The 17472-nt window shown below is 43.1% G+C and overlaps 1 protein-coding gene across 7 annotated transcripts in view; it reads right to left on the minus strand.

Annotated features, from left to right (window-relative positions):
- Positions 1-17472, minus strand: part of lrch1 (leucine-rich repeats and calponin homology (CH) domain containing 1) — a 484761-nt gene that overhangs the window by 319179 nt on the left and 148110 nt on the right. For all 7 annotated transcript variants that reach the window (XR_009511715.1, XR_009511716.1, XR_009511714.1 and 4 more), the window contains one exon: positions 687-831. Coding sequence is in view for 2 of the 7 variants with exons in the window: in XM_059967693.1 (XP_059823676.1) it covers positions 687-831 (145 nt within the window). In the remaining 5 variants the exon portion in view is untranslated. The remainder of the gene's footprint in view (positions 1-686; positions 832-17472) is intronic.

Raw genomic sequence — 17472 nt, forward strand, 5'->3', positions numbered from 1 at the left:
TAATATTAAAAAAATTCTGGGGCAACTAAGACTTTTGCACCTCAGTCATGGTCCGTCTTAACTCCCCTGCTCCTGGGAAAATAGAACTATTTTTCAATAACAATATGGCTAAAATATTTTATATGAAAACTAGCAACATCAATACCAACAGAGTGAATGGCCAATGGCCAGAGATATATCACTGTAAGACACTGGTTTGGAGACAATGGGAGTAACATGTGCCATTTTGGTTGCAACACTATAGGAAGTATGCAATTACATGCAAAGGTGACTTAGCAGAAATTCTGAATAATTTGTGTTTATTTTCCCTGGATGAAGAGGCTGAAACGGTGACCTGATAAAGGTACAGAAAATAATGATGAGGATAGATAGGGTATGTATTTTTTCCAAGGTAGGGCTCATTTAGAAAGAGGTTTGTGGTGTGAGGTCTTTAAAGGAGTTGAGGGGAAGAATTTCACACAGGTTGGAGTCTGGAATGTGCCTCTCAACACTTAAGAATCTAGACAAGTATGTGAATTTCCAAGGCACGAGGACAAGACACAGACCTAATGGGGGTAAATAGGATTGCAGGAGGCAGCATGGACATGAGGGGCAAAAGCCTGTTGCTATGGCATATGACTCTATAAATCTAAATGTGAATGATCACTTCATTATACTTACTATGAATGAACAATCATTATACTGACCTCAGGTTTAAATTCGTTAATGCCTGTAGATTAATGACTGTGTCTGGAATGACTCTGATGCAGTTATGATATAGGTTCAACATCTCCAAGGAGATAAAATGGCTCACTTCCATTGGAATTTCACTCAGTCTGTTCTTCGACAGATCTGCCAAGGAAACAAAATGCAGTAGTTAGCAGTTTGAATGTTGTCCCTTATACTGCCATGGCGCACTCAACAACAGCTAATTCATTAGCAGAGCACACTGTTCTAGCAAACAGTTACTAACTTCATTTCCTCTGGAGATCTTAAGATCCAACCTCCAGCCCCTCAGTCACTAAACACTGAACAGCCAACATCTACCCATCTACTATCCTGGTAGAATCATCAATTCAATTTGTGTTTGCCCATGAAATCTATTTTTACCAAACTTGAATCTACTCTTTATTGCTGTGTCTAGTTACTTTGTGTTTCCACCTGCAACTCCTCTAGCACACTCTACTATTTTGACAGTTTCCAGCGTCTAACAGGTCCATTTTAGTACATGTGACCAATCCTCTAAAAATGACATCCTGTACCAAAAGATTTCAATGATCCTATACTTCTCAGATCTACCTACATCTCCATCAACACCCTTTGGCTACCTGACCCTCCTCATAAAGAACTTGCTCAATAATTGCGTTCACTTCCTACGAGAATCAACATGAGCCTGGTTTCCTATGTCTCTTTGTGTGATATATGGAAAGTTCCTGCTTCAGTTCTACTTAAGCTCCTGGCCTCACACACTGAGGCTAGTTCTTGCTCGTGTACTTAAATTAAAAGCTTCACCCCTCCCCTCCCGATCGCAATCTTCATCTTGTCAGGTCACACATCTGTCAGTGGGTGAGCATCTGGGGGACAGTGATCACCACTCCCTGGCCTTCAGCATTACCATGGAAAAGGATAGAATCAGAGAGGACAGGAAAATTTTTAATTGGGGAAAGGCAAATTATGAGGCTATAAGGCTAGAACTTGCGGGTGTGAATTGGGATGATGTTTTTGCAGGGAAATGTACTTTGGACATGTGGACGATGTTTAAGGATCTCTTGCAGAATGTTAGGGATAAATTTGTCATGGTGAGGAAGATAAAGAATGGTAGGGTGACAAGTGAAGTGGAAAATCTAGTCAAGTTGAAGAAGGCAGTATACATGAGGTTTAGGAAGCAAGGATCAGATGGGTCTACTGAGGAATATAGGGTAGCAAGAAAGGAGCTGAAAAAGGGGTTGAGAAGAGCAAGAAGGGGGCATGAGAAGGCCTTGGCGAGTAGGGTAAAGGAAAACCCCAAGGCATTCTACAATTATGTGAAGAACAAAAGAATGACAGGAGTGAAGATAGGACCGATTAGAGATAAAAGTGGGAAGATGTGCCTGGAGACTGTGGAAGTGAGCGAGGTCCTCAATGAATACTTCTCTTCGGTATTCACCACTGAGAAGGAACTTGATGACGGTGAGGACAATATGAGTGAGGTTGATGTTCTGGAGCATGTTGATATTAAGAGAGAGGAGGTGTTGGGGTTGTTAAAATACATTAGGACGGATAAGTCCCCGGGGCCTGACGGAATATTCCCCAGGCTGCTCCACGACACGAGGGAAGAGATTGCTGAGCCTCTGGCTAGGATCTTTATGTCCTCGTTGTCCACAGGAATGGTACCGGAGGACTGGAGGGTGGCGAATGTTCTCCCCTGTTCAAAAAAGATAGTAGGGATAGTCCGGGTAATTATAGACCAGTGAGCCTTACGTCTGTGGTGGAAAGCTGTTTGAAAAGGTTCTTAAAGATAGGATCTATGGGCATTTAGAGAATCATGGTCTGATCAGGGACAGTCAGCATGGCTTTGTGAAGGGCAGATCGTGTCTAACAAGCCTGATAGAGTTCTTTGAGGAGGTGACCAGGCATATAGATGAGGGTAGTGCAGTGGATGTGATCTACATGGATTTTAGTAAGGTATTTGACAAGGTTCCACACAGTAGGCTTATTCAGAAAGTCAGAAGGCATGGAATCCAGGGAAGTTTGGCCAGGTGGATTCAGAATTGGCTTGCCTGCAGAAGGCAGAGGGTTGTGGTGAAGGGAGTACATTCAGATTGGAGGGTTGTGACTAGTGGGGTCCCACAAGGATCTGTTCTGGGACCTCTACTTCTCGTGATTTTTATTAACGACCTGGATGCGGAGGTAGAAGGGTGGGTTGGCAAGTTTGCAAACGACACAAAAGTTGGTGGTGTTGTAGGGGATTGTCGAAGATTGCAGAGAGACATTGATAGGATGCAGATGTGGGCTGAGAAGTGGAAGATGGGGTTCAAACCGGAGAAGTGTGAGGTGGTACACTCTGGAAGGACAAACTCCAAGGCAGAGTACAAAGTAAATGGCATGATACTTGGTAGTGTGGAGGAGCAGAGGGATCTGGGGGTAAATGTCCACAGATCCCTGAAAGTTGCCTCACAAGTAGATAGGGTAGTTAAGAAAGCTTAGTTAGCTTTCATAAGTAGAGGGATAGAGTTTAAGAGACGCGATGTAATGAAGCATCTCTATAAAACTCTAGTTAGGCCACACTTGGACCAGTTCTGGTCGCCTCACTATAGGGAAGATGTGGAAGCATTGGAAAGGGTACAGAGGAAAGAAGTACTATCTTTCCTTTCGGTTAGTCCTGACGAAGGGTCTCGGCCCGAAACGTCGACAGTGCTTCTCCCTATAGATGCTACCTGGCCTGCTGTGTTCCACCAGCATTTTGTGTGTGTTGTTGTTTGAATTTCCAGCATCTGCAGATCTCCTCGTGTTTACACATCAAAACATTCAATTGCTGATCCCTTGGGACCTGGCGCTTGCTGGACCACATGAATTGTCCCTGAACACCTGAAAAACTGGTTATTTTGAATTATATTCATTGCCCAGTTCAGGTAAGGGTTCTGCAAACTGACTAAAACCCAAAATCTCATAAATTGGAAATACTATCAGATGAGATTACTGTTGGCTAACATTGTACAAATTGCAATAGTGGATTAATTAGATACAGACTACTAAAGATCTTAGTTATAAATAGTTGATTAACACAGATCTGTACTACAAATTAAAAACATGCAGAATCATGAGAGTTGCTAGACCTCAGAACGCCAGAAATGTGAATTAGTAGTTGGTGACAAGAACAGCCAAGGTGGACCAAGTGGCCTGTTCCTATATTCATGATTCCATCCAACTATTCAGATAATTAATATTTACTGTCTTCAGAACCGATTGTTTCTGATGAAAGGCCATCAGCCTGTGATATTAATTCAATTCTTCTCTCTCCAAAGACTTGCTGACCCGTGAGTAATCCCAATGCATACTTTTTATTCCAACCACTGCAGTGTTTAGTGTCTGTTACTGCATTTTGTCCCTCTTCTTTATTTTCGTTCATCCCCTTCTACCTATTTATGCTCCAATGAGATCAGTTCATAGGTCAATTAATCAATATCAATTAATTACAATTAATAACCTTAAGACCATAAGAGATAGGAGCAGAATTAGGCCATTTGGCTCTTCGAGTCAACTCCACCATTTCATCATGGGTAAAACAATTTTCCTCTCAGCCCCAATCTCCTATCTTCTCCATATATCCCTTCATGCCCTGACCAATCAAAAATTTATTAACCTCTGCCTTAAATATACATAAAGACTTGGTCTCCACAGCTACCTGTGGCAAAGTTACACAGATTCACCACCCTCTGGCTAAAGAAATTCATCTCCTTTCTAAAAGGAGGCCCCTCTATTCTGAGGCTGTGTGCTCTGGTCTTAGACTCTCCCACCACAGGAAACATCCTCTCTCACATCCACTCTATCAAAATCTATCACCATTCGATAGACTTCAATGAGGTCACCACTCATTCTTCTGAATCCTAGTGAATACAGGCCCAGAGTCATCAGATGCTCTTCATATGACAAGTCATTCAATCCAGGAATCATTTTCGTGACAACCAACACACACAAAATGCTGCAGGAACTTAGCAGGCCAGGCAGCATCTACGGAAAAGAGTACAGTTGACTTTTCTTCATTTGAATTGCAGATCATAACTATTTTCAGTATTAAAACTTTTGTTGCTACAGTCCGAAGTTCCCGCCTGGTTCAAAGAGGCAACAATCATCCAAGTGCCCAAGAAGAGTAGGGCGAGCTGCCTTAATGACTGTCAGCCAGTAGTACTCACATTTACTATGATGAAGTGCTGTGAGAGGTCAGTTATGGTTAGATTTAACTCCTGTTTCAGCAAGGATCTGGACCCACTGCAACTTGCCTATCGCCAAAATAGGTCTACAGCGGATGCAATCCCATTGGTCTTGGATCACCTGTGTAATAGTAATACTTCTATCAGCCTACAAAACACAAAATGCTGGCAGAACTCAGCAGGCCAAACAGCATCTATGGAGAAGGTAGTAATGACATTTCGAGCTGAAACATCGTCACTACCTCCTCCCATAGATGCTGTTTGGCCTGCTGAGTTCTGCCAGCATTTTGTGTTTTGTATTTATTTCCAGCATCTGCAGATTCACTCGTGTTGCACTTATATCAGCCTGCTGTTTATTGACGACAACTCAGTGTTTAACACAATCATTCCTACAGTCCTGATCGATCAGTTACAGAATCTGCACCTCTGTTATGCCCCTCTGCAACTGGAAGACCACAATCTGTGTGGATCGGAAATAACATCTCCACCTCACTGACAATCAACACAGGTGCACCTCAAGGATGCATGCTTAGCCCACTTCTCTACTCTCTCTACAACCATGCCTGTGTGGCTAGGAACAGATCAAATGAAAGCTATGAACTTGCTGATGACATAACCTGATGGCACAATTTCAGGTGATGATGAGAAGTCACACAGGAGCAAAATAAGGACATAAATATAGAATTAGGCCATTGGCCCATCAAGTCTGATCTGCCATTTCATCATGACTGATTCATTTTCCCTCCCAGCCTCACTCTCCTGCCTTCTCCCTGTATTCCTTCATGCCCTGACTAACCAAGAATCTAATAACCTTTGCCTTAAATATACCCAATGACTTGGCCTCTACAGCCACTTGTGGCAACAAATTCCAAAGATTCACTACTCTCTGGCTAAAGAAATTCCTTACCTCCCGTGTAAAAGGATGTCCCTCTATTCTGAGGCTGTGCCTTCTGGTCCTAGACTCCCCCACCATAGGAAACATCCTGTCCACATCCATTCTACCGAGGCCTTTCACCGTTCGACAGGTTTCAATAAGATTACCCCTCATTCTTCTGTAGCCTTTCTACTTCCACAAAACTACATGCCCCTCTTCACCTGTCTTCATATCTACCTGCCATTCCACCTGTTTTCTTACCTACCTGCCCTTCCACCTATCTGCATATCTACCCGCCTCTCCATCTGTCTTCATTTCTACCCGTCCCTCCACCTGTCATCTTATCTATCTATCACTCCACCTATCTGGGTATCATCCGCAAACTTGGCCACAAAGCCATCAATTCCGTCATATATCAGCTAGTTGAGTGGTGTCATAGCAACTCCCCCAACCAGGAATTCCAGCAAATGAGCTGAACTTGGCAGAGCCCACGTGGCAGGAGATCCAGGATATCATCAAGAGAGCAAAGTCATCTGACACCCCTGGACCAAATAGTATATACGAAATGCCAAAAACTCTTCCGGAAGTTGTAGAAGATAATGAGGAAGATTTGGACCAAAGGTTCTATCCCACCAAGCTGGAAACTGGAAAGGATGCTTAGTTCGCAAGGAAGTCCTCCACAATCCCCCAGTTTAGGACAACCTCACACCTTAGCGTGGAGTGCAAGATATTCTTCTCACCGTTTGTGAGAAGGTTGCCGTTCTACTTAATGGAGAACCACTATATCAACACATCCATCCAGAAAGGTGGCATCCCGGGTTTCTCTGGGTGCCTTGAACACACCTCAATAATCAGCCAGTTGATCCATGAGGCCAGGCAGAAGAAAGGCGATCTAACAATCATCTGGTTAGACCTATCAAACGTTTACATGTCAATTCAACACGTCCTCATCCAGGCTGGCCTGGACCACTACCATATCCCACCAGTAATGCAAGAAAGGGTCTCCAGCTACCTAGGGGATTCAAGCTACACTTCATTTCAGCCCACTTTACAATCAGGTGACAAAACCCTCAAAAAGAGATTCCAAACAGCTGTACCTTCTCCCCCATCTTGTTTGTCACGGGCATGATGCTCCACACACCAGTAGCAGCAGACGTAACCCGAGGCCCAGTGTTGGGGCCTGGGATCTAACAAATGGGATGGGGGGTTCATGGATAACATCACAGTAACCACGGTAGCCCCTGTCCAAGCAAGGTGGGTACTGGAACCCTGGACAATGTAGCTACCTGGGCTACGATGACCTTTAAGGCCAAGAAGCCCAGACGCATGGTGATCAAAAAAGGCAAGGTTTACTATACAGAGAGAAGTTATAGAGGACAACACAGTAAAGTGTCCTGGAAAGTGGTTTAATGCAGCAATGAAGGACAGTGCCAACATCACAGCAATGTAAAGCAGACCGAAAAATGGCTGAAGAAGAATGATTCAGGTGTCCCCCGTTTTCCGAACATTCACTTTACATGTTACGAAGAACTTGTTACAATGTTTACAAGCATTTACAGCAAACTTTGCAATGTTATGAAGGACTTACATTAGATACCTGTTTTTGCTAACAGAAGGTATTTTCACTGTTACGAAAAAAGGCAGCGCCCGACAAAAGGCATCGAGCAGCCAAGCCCCTCCCCTGGAACTGCATTCTAGCTGGCATTACTTAAACATGCACATGTGAACATCTGTGCTTTATGTCGATTTATTTTGTGCATCCATTTGCAAGATGAGTTCTAAGGTGTCGGAAAAGCCTAAAAGAGCGCATAAGGGTGTTACACTTAGCGTAAAACTAGACATAATAAAGTGTTTCGATCGTGCTGAATGAAGTAAGGACATAGTGAGTTTGGCTAAGGGTTTGTGGAAGTTGATGAAAATGATGTTGAAGAGGTTTTGGCATCCCATGACAAAGAATTGACAGATGAAGAGCTGATGAAGAATAAAGGATAACAACTGAAGCTGAACGCAGTAGCGAACAGCCCGAAAGTGAATTTGTCCAGGAACTGAACGTGAAGCAATTGTGTGAGATTTTCACTGCGATTGACAGCATTGCAATGTTTGCAGAGAAGTACATATTAATTTTGAAAGAGTACGTAGGATTAAGGCATATTTGCAGAATGGTTTGAGAGCTTACAAAGAACTGTATGATAGAAAAATGCATGAGGCTAAGCAGTCAAGCAGACTGTTGTTTTTCAAGCCTTCCACATCAGTCACAGCAGATGGCGAACCTTGACCTTCAACATTGAGGCAGGCAAACATAGAAGGTCACCGGCCTGCCCTGATGGAAACAGACGATGATGAGATGACACTCCAGTCTCCTCTACCTCCCACCATCCCAAACTCCGATGACTCAACCTAACACACCATAATCAGTGACTTCCGGATTCCAGTAAGTGAAACTACACTAGACGTACATTATTTCTACTTTACATAGGCTATGTATTTTTATGCGTTATTTGGTATGAATTGGCCGCTTCATAGCTTAAAGTTACTGGAAAGGCTGCTTCTGCCGACAGCGCTTGCGCCGTGTGTTTCTGCCGCGAGTGCTGCTGAGAGCATTTGCATGAGATTTTCTTTACGGTGGATAGTGCTGCAATAACTGCAGAAAAGTATTCCTACTTTATATAGGCTGTATATTTATTAGATCATTCCTGCTTTTACTATGTTACTGTTATTTTAGGTTTTATGTGTTATTTGGCATGATTTGGTAGGTTATTTTTTGGGTCTGCGAACGCTCACAAATTTTTGTGATCTTGTCACAAATTTTGTCTTCGAGTAAGACCATAAGACAAAGGAGCAGAAGTCACCCATTTGGCCCATTGAGTCTGCTCTGCCATTTTGTCATGAGCTCATCCAATCTTCCCTTTAGTCCCATTTCCCCGCCTTCTCACCATAACCTTTGATGCCCTGACTAGTCAGATACCACCCAATGACTTGGCCTCCACTGCCGCCTGTGGCAACAAATTCCATAGCTTCACTGCACTCCGGCTAAAAATTTTTTTTTCCGCATCTCTGCTCTGAATGGGCACCCTGCAATCCTCAAGTCATATCCTCTCATACTAGACTCCCCAACCATGGGAAACAACTTTGCCACCTCCACTCTGTCCATGCCTTTCAACATTCGAAATGTTTCTATGAAGTCCCCCCTTATTCTTCTGAACTCAAAGGAGTACATTCCAAGAGTGGTCAAAATGTTCCTCATATGTTAACCCTCTCATTCCCAGAATCATTCTAGTGAATCTTATAACCATATAACAATGACAGCACAGAAACAGGCCATCTCGGCCCTTCTAGTCCGTGCCCACGCTTACATTCACCTAGCCCCACTGGCCCGCACTCAGCCCATAACCCTCCATTCCTTTCTTGTCCATATACCTGTCTAATTTTACTTTAAATGACAATACCGAACCTGCCTCTACCACTTCTAATGGAAGCTCATTCCACACAGCTACCATTCTGAGTAAAGAAATTTCCCCTCATGTTACCCTTAGACTTTTGTCCGCTAAGTCTCAACTCATGTCCTCTTGTTTGAATGTCCCCTACTCTCAATGGAAAAAGTCTATCTACGTCAATTCTATCTATCCCCCTCATAATTTTAAATACCTCTGTCAAGTCCCCCCTCAACCCTCTACACTCCAAAGAATAAAGACCCAATTTGTTCAGCCTTTCCCTGGAACTTAGGTGCTGAAACCCAGGTAACATTCTAGCAAATCTTCTCTGTACTCTCTCTATTTTGTTGATATCTTTCCTATAATTTGGTGACCCGAACTGTAAACAATACTCCAAATTCGGCCTTACCAATGCCTTGTACAATTCTAACATTACATTACATCCCAACTCCTATACTCAATGCTCAGATTTATAAAAGGCCAGCATACCAAAGCTTTCTTCACCACCCTAGACACATGAGTTTCCACCTTCAGGGAACCATGCCCTATTATTCCTAGATCACTCTGTTCTACTGCATTCTTCAATGCCCTACCATTTATCATGTATGTCCTATTTGGATTATTCCTACCAAAATGCAGCACCTCACACTTATCAGCATTAAACTCCATCTGCCATCGTTCAGCCCACTCTTCTAACTGGCCAAAATCTCTCTGCAAGCTTTGAAAACTTACTTCATTACCCACAACGCCACCTACCTTAGTATCATCTGCATACTTACTAATCCAATTTACCACCCCATCATCCAGATCATTAATGTATATGACAAACAACATTGGACCCAATACAGATCCCTGAGGTACACCACTAGTCACTGGCCTCTAACCTGACAAACAGTTATCTACCACTACTCTCTGGCATCTCCCATCCAGCCACTGTTGAATCCATTTTACTACTTCAATATTAATACCTTACAGTTGAACCTTCCATGTGGAACCTTGTCAAAGGCCTTACTGAAGTCCATATAGAAAACATCCACTGATTTACCCTCGTCAACTTTCCTCATAACCTTTTCAAAAAATTCAGTAAGATTTGTCAAACATGACCTTCCATGCACAAATCCATGCTGACTATTCCTAATCAGACCCTGTCTATCCAGATAATTATATAAACCATATCTTCTCTGAACCCTCTCCAATGTCAGCACATCCTTTCTTAAATAAGGAGCCCAAAACTGCACACAGTATTCCAAGTGAGGTCTTAACAGTGTCTTTTAGAGCATCAACATCACATCCCTGCTCCTATACTCTATTCCTCTAGAAATGAATGCCAGCATTGTATTCGCCTTCTTCACCACCAACTCAACCTGGAGGTTAACCTTAAGGGTATCCTGCACAAGGACTCCCAAGTCCCGTTGCATCTCAGAACTTTGAATTCTCTTCCCATTTAAATAATAATCTGCCCGTTTATTTCTTCTACCAAAGTGCATGACCTTCTGACATTGTAATTCATTTACCACTTCTTTGCCCATTCCCCAATCTATCCAAGTCTCTCTGCAGACTCTCTGTTTCCTCAGCACTACCAGCCCCTCCACCTATCTTTGTATCATCAGCAAACTTAGCCACAATGCCATCTATTCCATAATCCAAATAGCTGATGTACAATGTAAAAAGAAGCGGCCCCAACACAGACCCCTGTGGAACACCACTGGTAACGGGCAGCCAACCAGAATGGGATCCCTTTATTCCCACTCTCTGTTTCCTGCCAATCAACCAACACTCTATCCACGTATGTAACTTTCCCGTAGTTCCATGGGCTCTTATCTTGTTTAGCAGCCTCATTTGCAGCACCTTGTCAAAGGCCTTCTGAAAATCCAAATACACAACATCCATTGCATTTCCCTTGTCTAGTCTAGTTGTAATTTCTTCAAAAAATTGCACTAGGTTTGTCAGGCAGGATTTTCTTTTAAGGAAACCATGCTGAGTTCTGCCTATCTTGTCATATGCCTCCAGGTACTCCCATATGACTCCAGGTACTCCGTAACCTCATCCTTGACAATCGACACCAACAACTTCCCAACCACCGATGTCAAGCTAACAGGTCTATAATTTGCTTTTTGCTTCCTTGCCCCCTTCTTAAATAGCGGACTGACATTTGAAATCTTCCAGTCCTCCAGAACCAGGCCAGGATCTATCGACTTTTGAAAGATCATTGCTAATGCCTCCGCAATCTCCACTGCTACTTCCTTCAGAACACGAGGGTGCATTCCATCTGGTCCAGGAGATTTACCTACCCTTAGACTATTCAGTTTCCTGAGTACTTCCTCTGTCATAATTGTGACTGTGCATATTTCTCTCCCCTGACACTCTTGAATGTCCGGTATATTGCTGATGTCTTCCTCAGTGAAGACTGATGCAAAATACTCGTTCAGTTCCTCCATCTCATCTCTCATTACAATTTCTCCAGCATAATTTTTGATCAGTCCTATATCTACTCTCAGCTTTTACTCTTTATATACTTGAAAAAGCTTTTAGTATCTTCTTTGATATTATTTGCTAGCTTCCTTTCATAGTTCCACTGAAATACCGACACATCAGATTTTGGCTTCTCTTTCTCAGATTCCACAGTGAACTCAATCATGTTATGATCACTGCCTCCTGAGGGTTCCTTCACTTCCATCTCTCTAATTACCTCTGGTTCATTACATAATACCCAATCCAGTACAGCTGATCCCCCAGTGGGCTCAACAACAAGCTGTTCTAAAAAGCCATCTCGTAGACATTCTACAAATTCTCTTTCTTGAGAACCAGTGCCGACCTGATTTTCCCAATCCACTTGCATGTTAAAATCCCCTACAATTATCATAACACTGCCCTTCTGTCAAGCCTTTTCTATTTCCTGTTGCAATTTGTAGTCCACATCACTGTAGCTGTTTGGAGGCCTATAGATAATTGCCATCAGCCTCCTTTTACCCCTGCGATTTCGTAGCACAACCCATAAAGATTCTGCACCTTCCGATCCTATGTCAACTTTTTCTAATGATTTAATATCATTTCTTACCTTTAAAGCCACGCCACCCCCTCTACCTACCTGCCTATCCTTCCGATACACCGTGTATCCTTGGACATTCAGCTCCCAGAGACGTGCATTCTTTAGCCATGTCTCAGTGATGGCCACAATATCATACCTGCCAATCTGTAACTGTACAACAAGATCATCCACCTTATTCCTTATGCTGTGTGCATTTAAGTATAACACCTTAAGTCCAGTATTTGGTACTTTTTGCATTGACTGCACTGCAACTTTATTGTACTGCAACTCATCCCAATGGCTGCAAATTTGCCCCATCACCTGGTTGTCCTTCCTGACATCCTTACTGCTCACTACCTTAGTCTATTTCTGTTTTCCCTCTCCTCCACTCCATCATTTTGGTTCCCATCTCCCTGCCAAATTAGTTTAAATCCTCCCTAACAGCTCTATTAAACCTTCCCACCAGGATACTGGTCCCCCTAGGATTCAAGTGTAACCCGTCCTTTTTGTACAGGTCACACCTGCCCCGAAAGAGGTCCCAATGACCCAGAAACTTGAATCCCTGCCCCCTGCTCCAATCCCTCAGCCACGCATTTATCCTCCACCTCATTCCATTCCTGCTCTCATTGTCGCATGGCACAGGCAGTAATAACCTTTGAGGTCCTTCTTCTCAACTGCCTTCATAACTCCCTATTTTCTCCTTTCAGGATCTCGTCCCTTTTCCTACCTTTGTCATTGGGACCTATATGTACCATGACCTCTGGCTCCTCACCCTCCCACCTCAGGATATCTTGGACGCGATCAGAAACATCCCTGGCACCAGAGAGGCAAACTACCATTCGGGACTCCTGACTAAATGTCCACAGAATCGCCTATCTGACCCCCTATTGAGTCCCCTATTACTACTGCCTTCCTCTTCCTTTCCCTACCCTTCTGAGCTACAGGGCCAGACTCTGTGCCGGAGGCACGGCCACTGTGGCTTCCCCCAGCCACAGTACTGTCCCCCCCCAACAGTACTCAAACAGGAGTACTTATTGTCAAGGGGTACAGCCACTGGGGTAGTCTCTAGCGGGGAAAAGCGAGGGAAACCTGTAAAACCGGACTCGCTGGTAAATTTAAGATATGGTTGCACCAATCTGGTCTTCTGCCAAGGCTGCTCTGGCTTTTCACGGTGTACAGGTTCCTCATGACCACTGCAGAAGGCATCAAGAGTAAAGTTAACACAAATCTACACTTTACCACCTTGAACTCCTCCACTACCAATGACAACAGGAGCTGCAGCTGACCTAATCTTATGTAGAACCCCACTGGGGTGGGGGAGGGGAGGAATCCCAGCCACCTTCGCAAGTACTTATTAACTTTCATCTTGATGAGTTTTATAACTGCACAGGAAAAATCAATGTCACCTATCTCAGCTTTCATTACATAAGAACCTTTTACTAAAACCATGTCAGAGGTGCCATACAGAAGTCAGCTTTGAAATCAATGGTTAGAAACAAAGTCTGCTGCTACTGAACAAATCCCCATTCTCAGTAAAGCAGTTTGCGTAGATTCACATGTAAATACCTCTGCACCATACACTATTTGTTATAACCTCAAAATATTCAACTATGAGTCAACATGATAAATGTTGCAAGTTCTCTTAATTTTTCAGCTATTTCCCCTTCACTGCAATAGTGTGCAATAAGGACCAAACTCATGGCTACAAAACAAATCACCCAATTAAGATCATTCTGGACTTTAATTTTGATAGCAGAGTTCATGCAAAAATCCATTTATGCATAACCACTGCTGGTCTCCTAAAAGAGCAAATTCACTCTTTTCTGTAAGCCTCTAACCATTTGGAAAATTAGAGGCAAGGAAACTGGAAGTCAAAAAAAAAGACCGACAAAGACTGGGAAGCTGTGGGAAGATAGATGGGGAATAGAATATAAGGGGCATTGCTTTAGAACAGCTAATATTACATGGAGGGTAAGTCTGCTGGGAACCTATTAGAATTAATGGCAGAGCTAAGGCAAGAATGATTTAAGGGTCTGCTAAACTCAGCGACTGCTTGTTGGAGGCAAATAAAGACAGACAGACAGACATACTTTATTGATCCCGAGGGAAATTGGGTTTCGTTACAGCCACACCATCAAGAATAGTGAAGAAATACAACAATATAAAACCATAAATAATTAAATAATAATAAGTTAATCGTGCCAAGTGAAAGTAAGTCCAGGACCAGCCTATTGACTCAGGGTGTCTGACACTCCGAGGGAGGAGTTGTAAAGTTTGATGGCCACAGGTAGGAATGACTTCCTATGACGCTCAGTGTTGCATCTTGGTGGAATGAGTCTCTGGCTGAATGTACTCCTGTGCCTAACCAGTACATTATGGAGTGGATGGGAGTCATTGTCCAAGATGGCATGCAACTTGGACAGCATCCTCTTTTCAGACACCACTGTCAGAGAGTCCAGCTCCACCCCCACAACATCACTGGCCTTACGAATGAGTTTGTTGATTCTGTTGGTGTCTGTTACCCTCAGCCTGCTGCCCCAGTACACAACAGCAAACATGATAGCACTGGCCACCATAGCCTCGTAGAATATCCTCAGCATAAAACAAAGAAAACAACTAAATAATTAATTACAGTTTTTCTGCAAAATGATCACTGCAAACAATAGACATTAACTTCCCTGTTTAGTTGAGCTTTGAACCACCTGTATGAACTGGCATTTCTGCAGTGGGAACTGAAGTCTTGAAGGTGCAGTATGGCTACGGTGTGATGTGTACGGTCTGAATCAAGGCTCTGTGATCTGGGCCAGAGAGTGGCGAATGAGCCAGTGTTCGGCCATTCCTGAAACGAGCTTGGAGGCAATTCAAGTTGGCAGAACCGAGGCGAGGCGAGTGGAGGTAAGGCACAGTCAAGGCTATGCGGCCCCGACCCGCATCGAGAGCAAGAAAAGATCCGAGGTTTGATCAATTTAAGCACCAAGCCAAATTGGAAAAGTTGGGTATGGGCCAAATTGAGGTGGCGGAGCACCAGCCTGAGACAGTATCGAAGTGACAAAGTCCAGGTCTGAGAGCAAGGTCTAAATAATTTAAGTGCCAGGCCAGATTGAAAAGGACAGGGCATCAGGGCCAGAGACAAGGCACAAGCCAGTTCAAATCACTGCTCCATGAGGTTTACTCGTTTCCACACTGAATTACAACTCGTTACTCTGCGAGGTTCACTCATCTTTGCACCAAAATGTGGCTGTGGCCTGCAACTACCTCAGCGTGAACTTACTTTTGTAAACCAGTTCTAAATGCTGTTTGCTTACTTTTATTGTTTGCCGAGTTTTTTTTCTCTGCACGTTGTGTTTGACTGTCTTCTTTTGCTTTAATGAGATCTATTGTTTTCTTCTGTTTTGTAGCTGCCTGTATGAAGACAAATCTCAAGCTTGTATAAAGTGTACACTGAAAGCCGAAGCACCCTACAGGGTGATACTGAGGTGACAATGACATTGTCTTGGATCTGAAAGTAAACATTTTATTCTTGGGCAGGATATTGAGGATACATCTACACTAGACCGGATAACTTTGAAAACGCCGGTTTCACGTAAAAATGATACACTACGCATTTTTAAAATTATCTCTATCCACATTGAAATGGAGTTTTCGGCGAATTTCCTCCTGCTGCGCATGCTCAGGACACATCTACCGAAAACAAGTGACATGTTCGGTGTTGAATCTCGCCGTAAAATTGCACTACACACACAAAATGCTGGTGGAACACGGCAGGCCAGGCAGCATCTATAGGAGAAGCGCTGTTGACGTTTCAGGCTGAGACCATGACAAAGGGTTTCAGCTCGAAATGTCAACAGTGCTTCTCCTATAGATGCTGCCTGGCCTGCTGTGTTCCACCAGCATTTTGTGCGTGTTGCTTGAATTCCCAGCATCTGCATATTTCCTCGTGTTTGCTCGTAAAATTGCGCATTTGTGTAGTTACAGACTAGAAAAACTTAAAACAATGGACAGCTGTTGGCTCTCGCGCAGGAGAACTTAAAACTAAAAATAAACAAATACTGGAGTGTACAGCAGCAACCGACACAGAGTTCACAGACAGATTGACCTGGCTGACGACGAACATTGAAAAACTGACTAACTCTGTTGCATTAATAAAGCACCTTGTTAAATGTATAAAACATGTCTTCATCAGTGTTATCTTGTATTTCCATACAATGTTACATTAGGCTGTTACACATCTATTGTCAGAGAAGTACTTGCATAAATAGGTAAATCACCTTCATACAAGCAAGGACAGAAAACGGCAAAGTGAGTGCAGTATACTTATTTATTCAGTAAGTTATGGGTCAAAGTATTTGGTGAGTACATTTCTAACTCTTCTGGCTTCAGTCTCGTTGCCATCTGTTCTGAAATTGTTAGGTTGTGTTCAAGAAAACAATGAAATAGCGCGCTGCCGTCTAATAGCGTTTTCAAGTCTTCGGTTACGCTGTTCACACTGATCTGCCCGAGCAGCATTTTCAAAAATATCCACCTTGGAAAGCGTTTTTGAAAAGCTCCAGTTTCAGGAGACGAAAACGCCATTTTAGTGTGGCCAGAAGGTAAAAACGAAGAGAAAAAGCTTCAGTTATGGATTTATCCGGCGTAGTGTAGATGGAGCCTCAGTTCACAATGAAATTAAAAACTTTAATTCAAAGTGAGGTGATGTTCAAGGAGGGGTTGTAATGTGCAACACAGATGGAAAACTATGACTTTAACTTTCCTAGCATTTATTTGAAATGTGGCATACTGAACGAAACATTACACTATGGTAGGAATGATAGAGTTCGGGAGAAGTGAGACTGAATTAAATCCTGTGTTGTCCTCCTACACCTGGAAATTAAATATAGGCATTTGGATACATCATAAAAAGGCAGCATCTAGAAGGGTTGTAAAGGTCAAGTATGGCACCCTCAATGACTCAAGGTAAATCAAACATGAGGACGAACCAGAAATGGACAGATATTAAATTGGAGTGCTTTCAATAAATTGAAAATGCAAGTGGAACCAAATGATTTCAGAATGACATGGCAGAAATGGCCATGTTAAAAATTGTAAACAGGTTGAGGGAGCATGCAGCACATTTAATATCACAGATTACATCAATTATGACATTTCACTACTGTACTATGGTCAAAATCAGGATACCTGCTTCCAATGACATGTATCCCTCCACTGTACATAGTATTGAAGCCTTAGGGTTGTACATATGCTCATTATCTG

The sequence above is a fragment of the Hypanus sabinus genome, chromosome 4 (genome assembly GCF_030144855.1).
Source record: "Hypanus sabinus isolate sHypSab1 chromosome 4, sHypSab1.hap1, whole genome shotgun sequence".
NCBI lineage: Eukaryota > Metazoa > Chordata > Chondrichthyes > Myliobatiformes > Dasyatidae > Hypanus > Hypanus sabinus.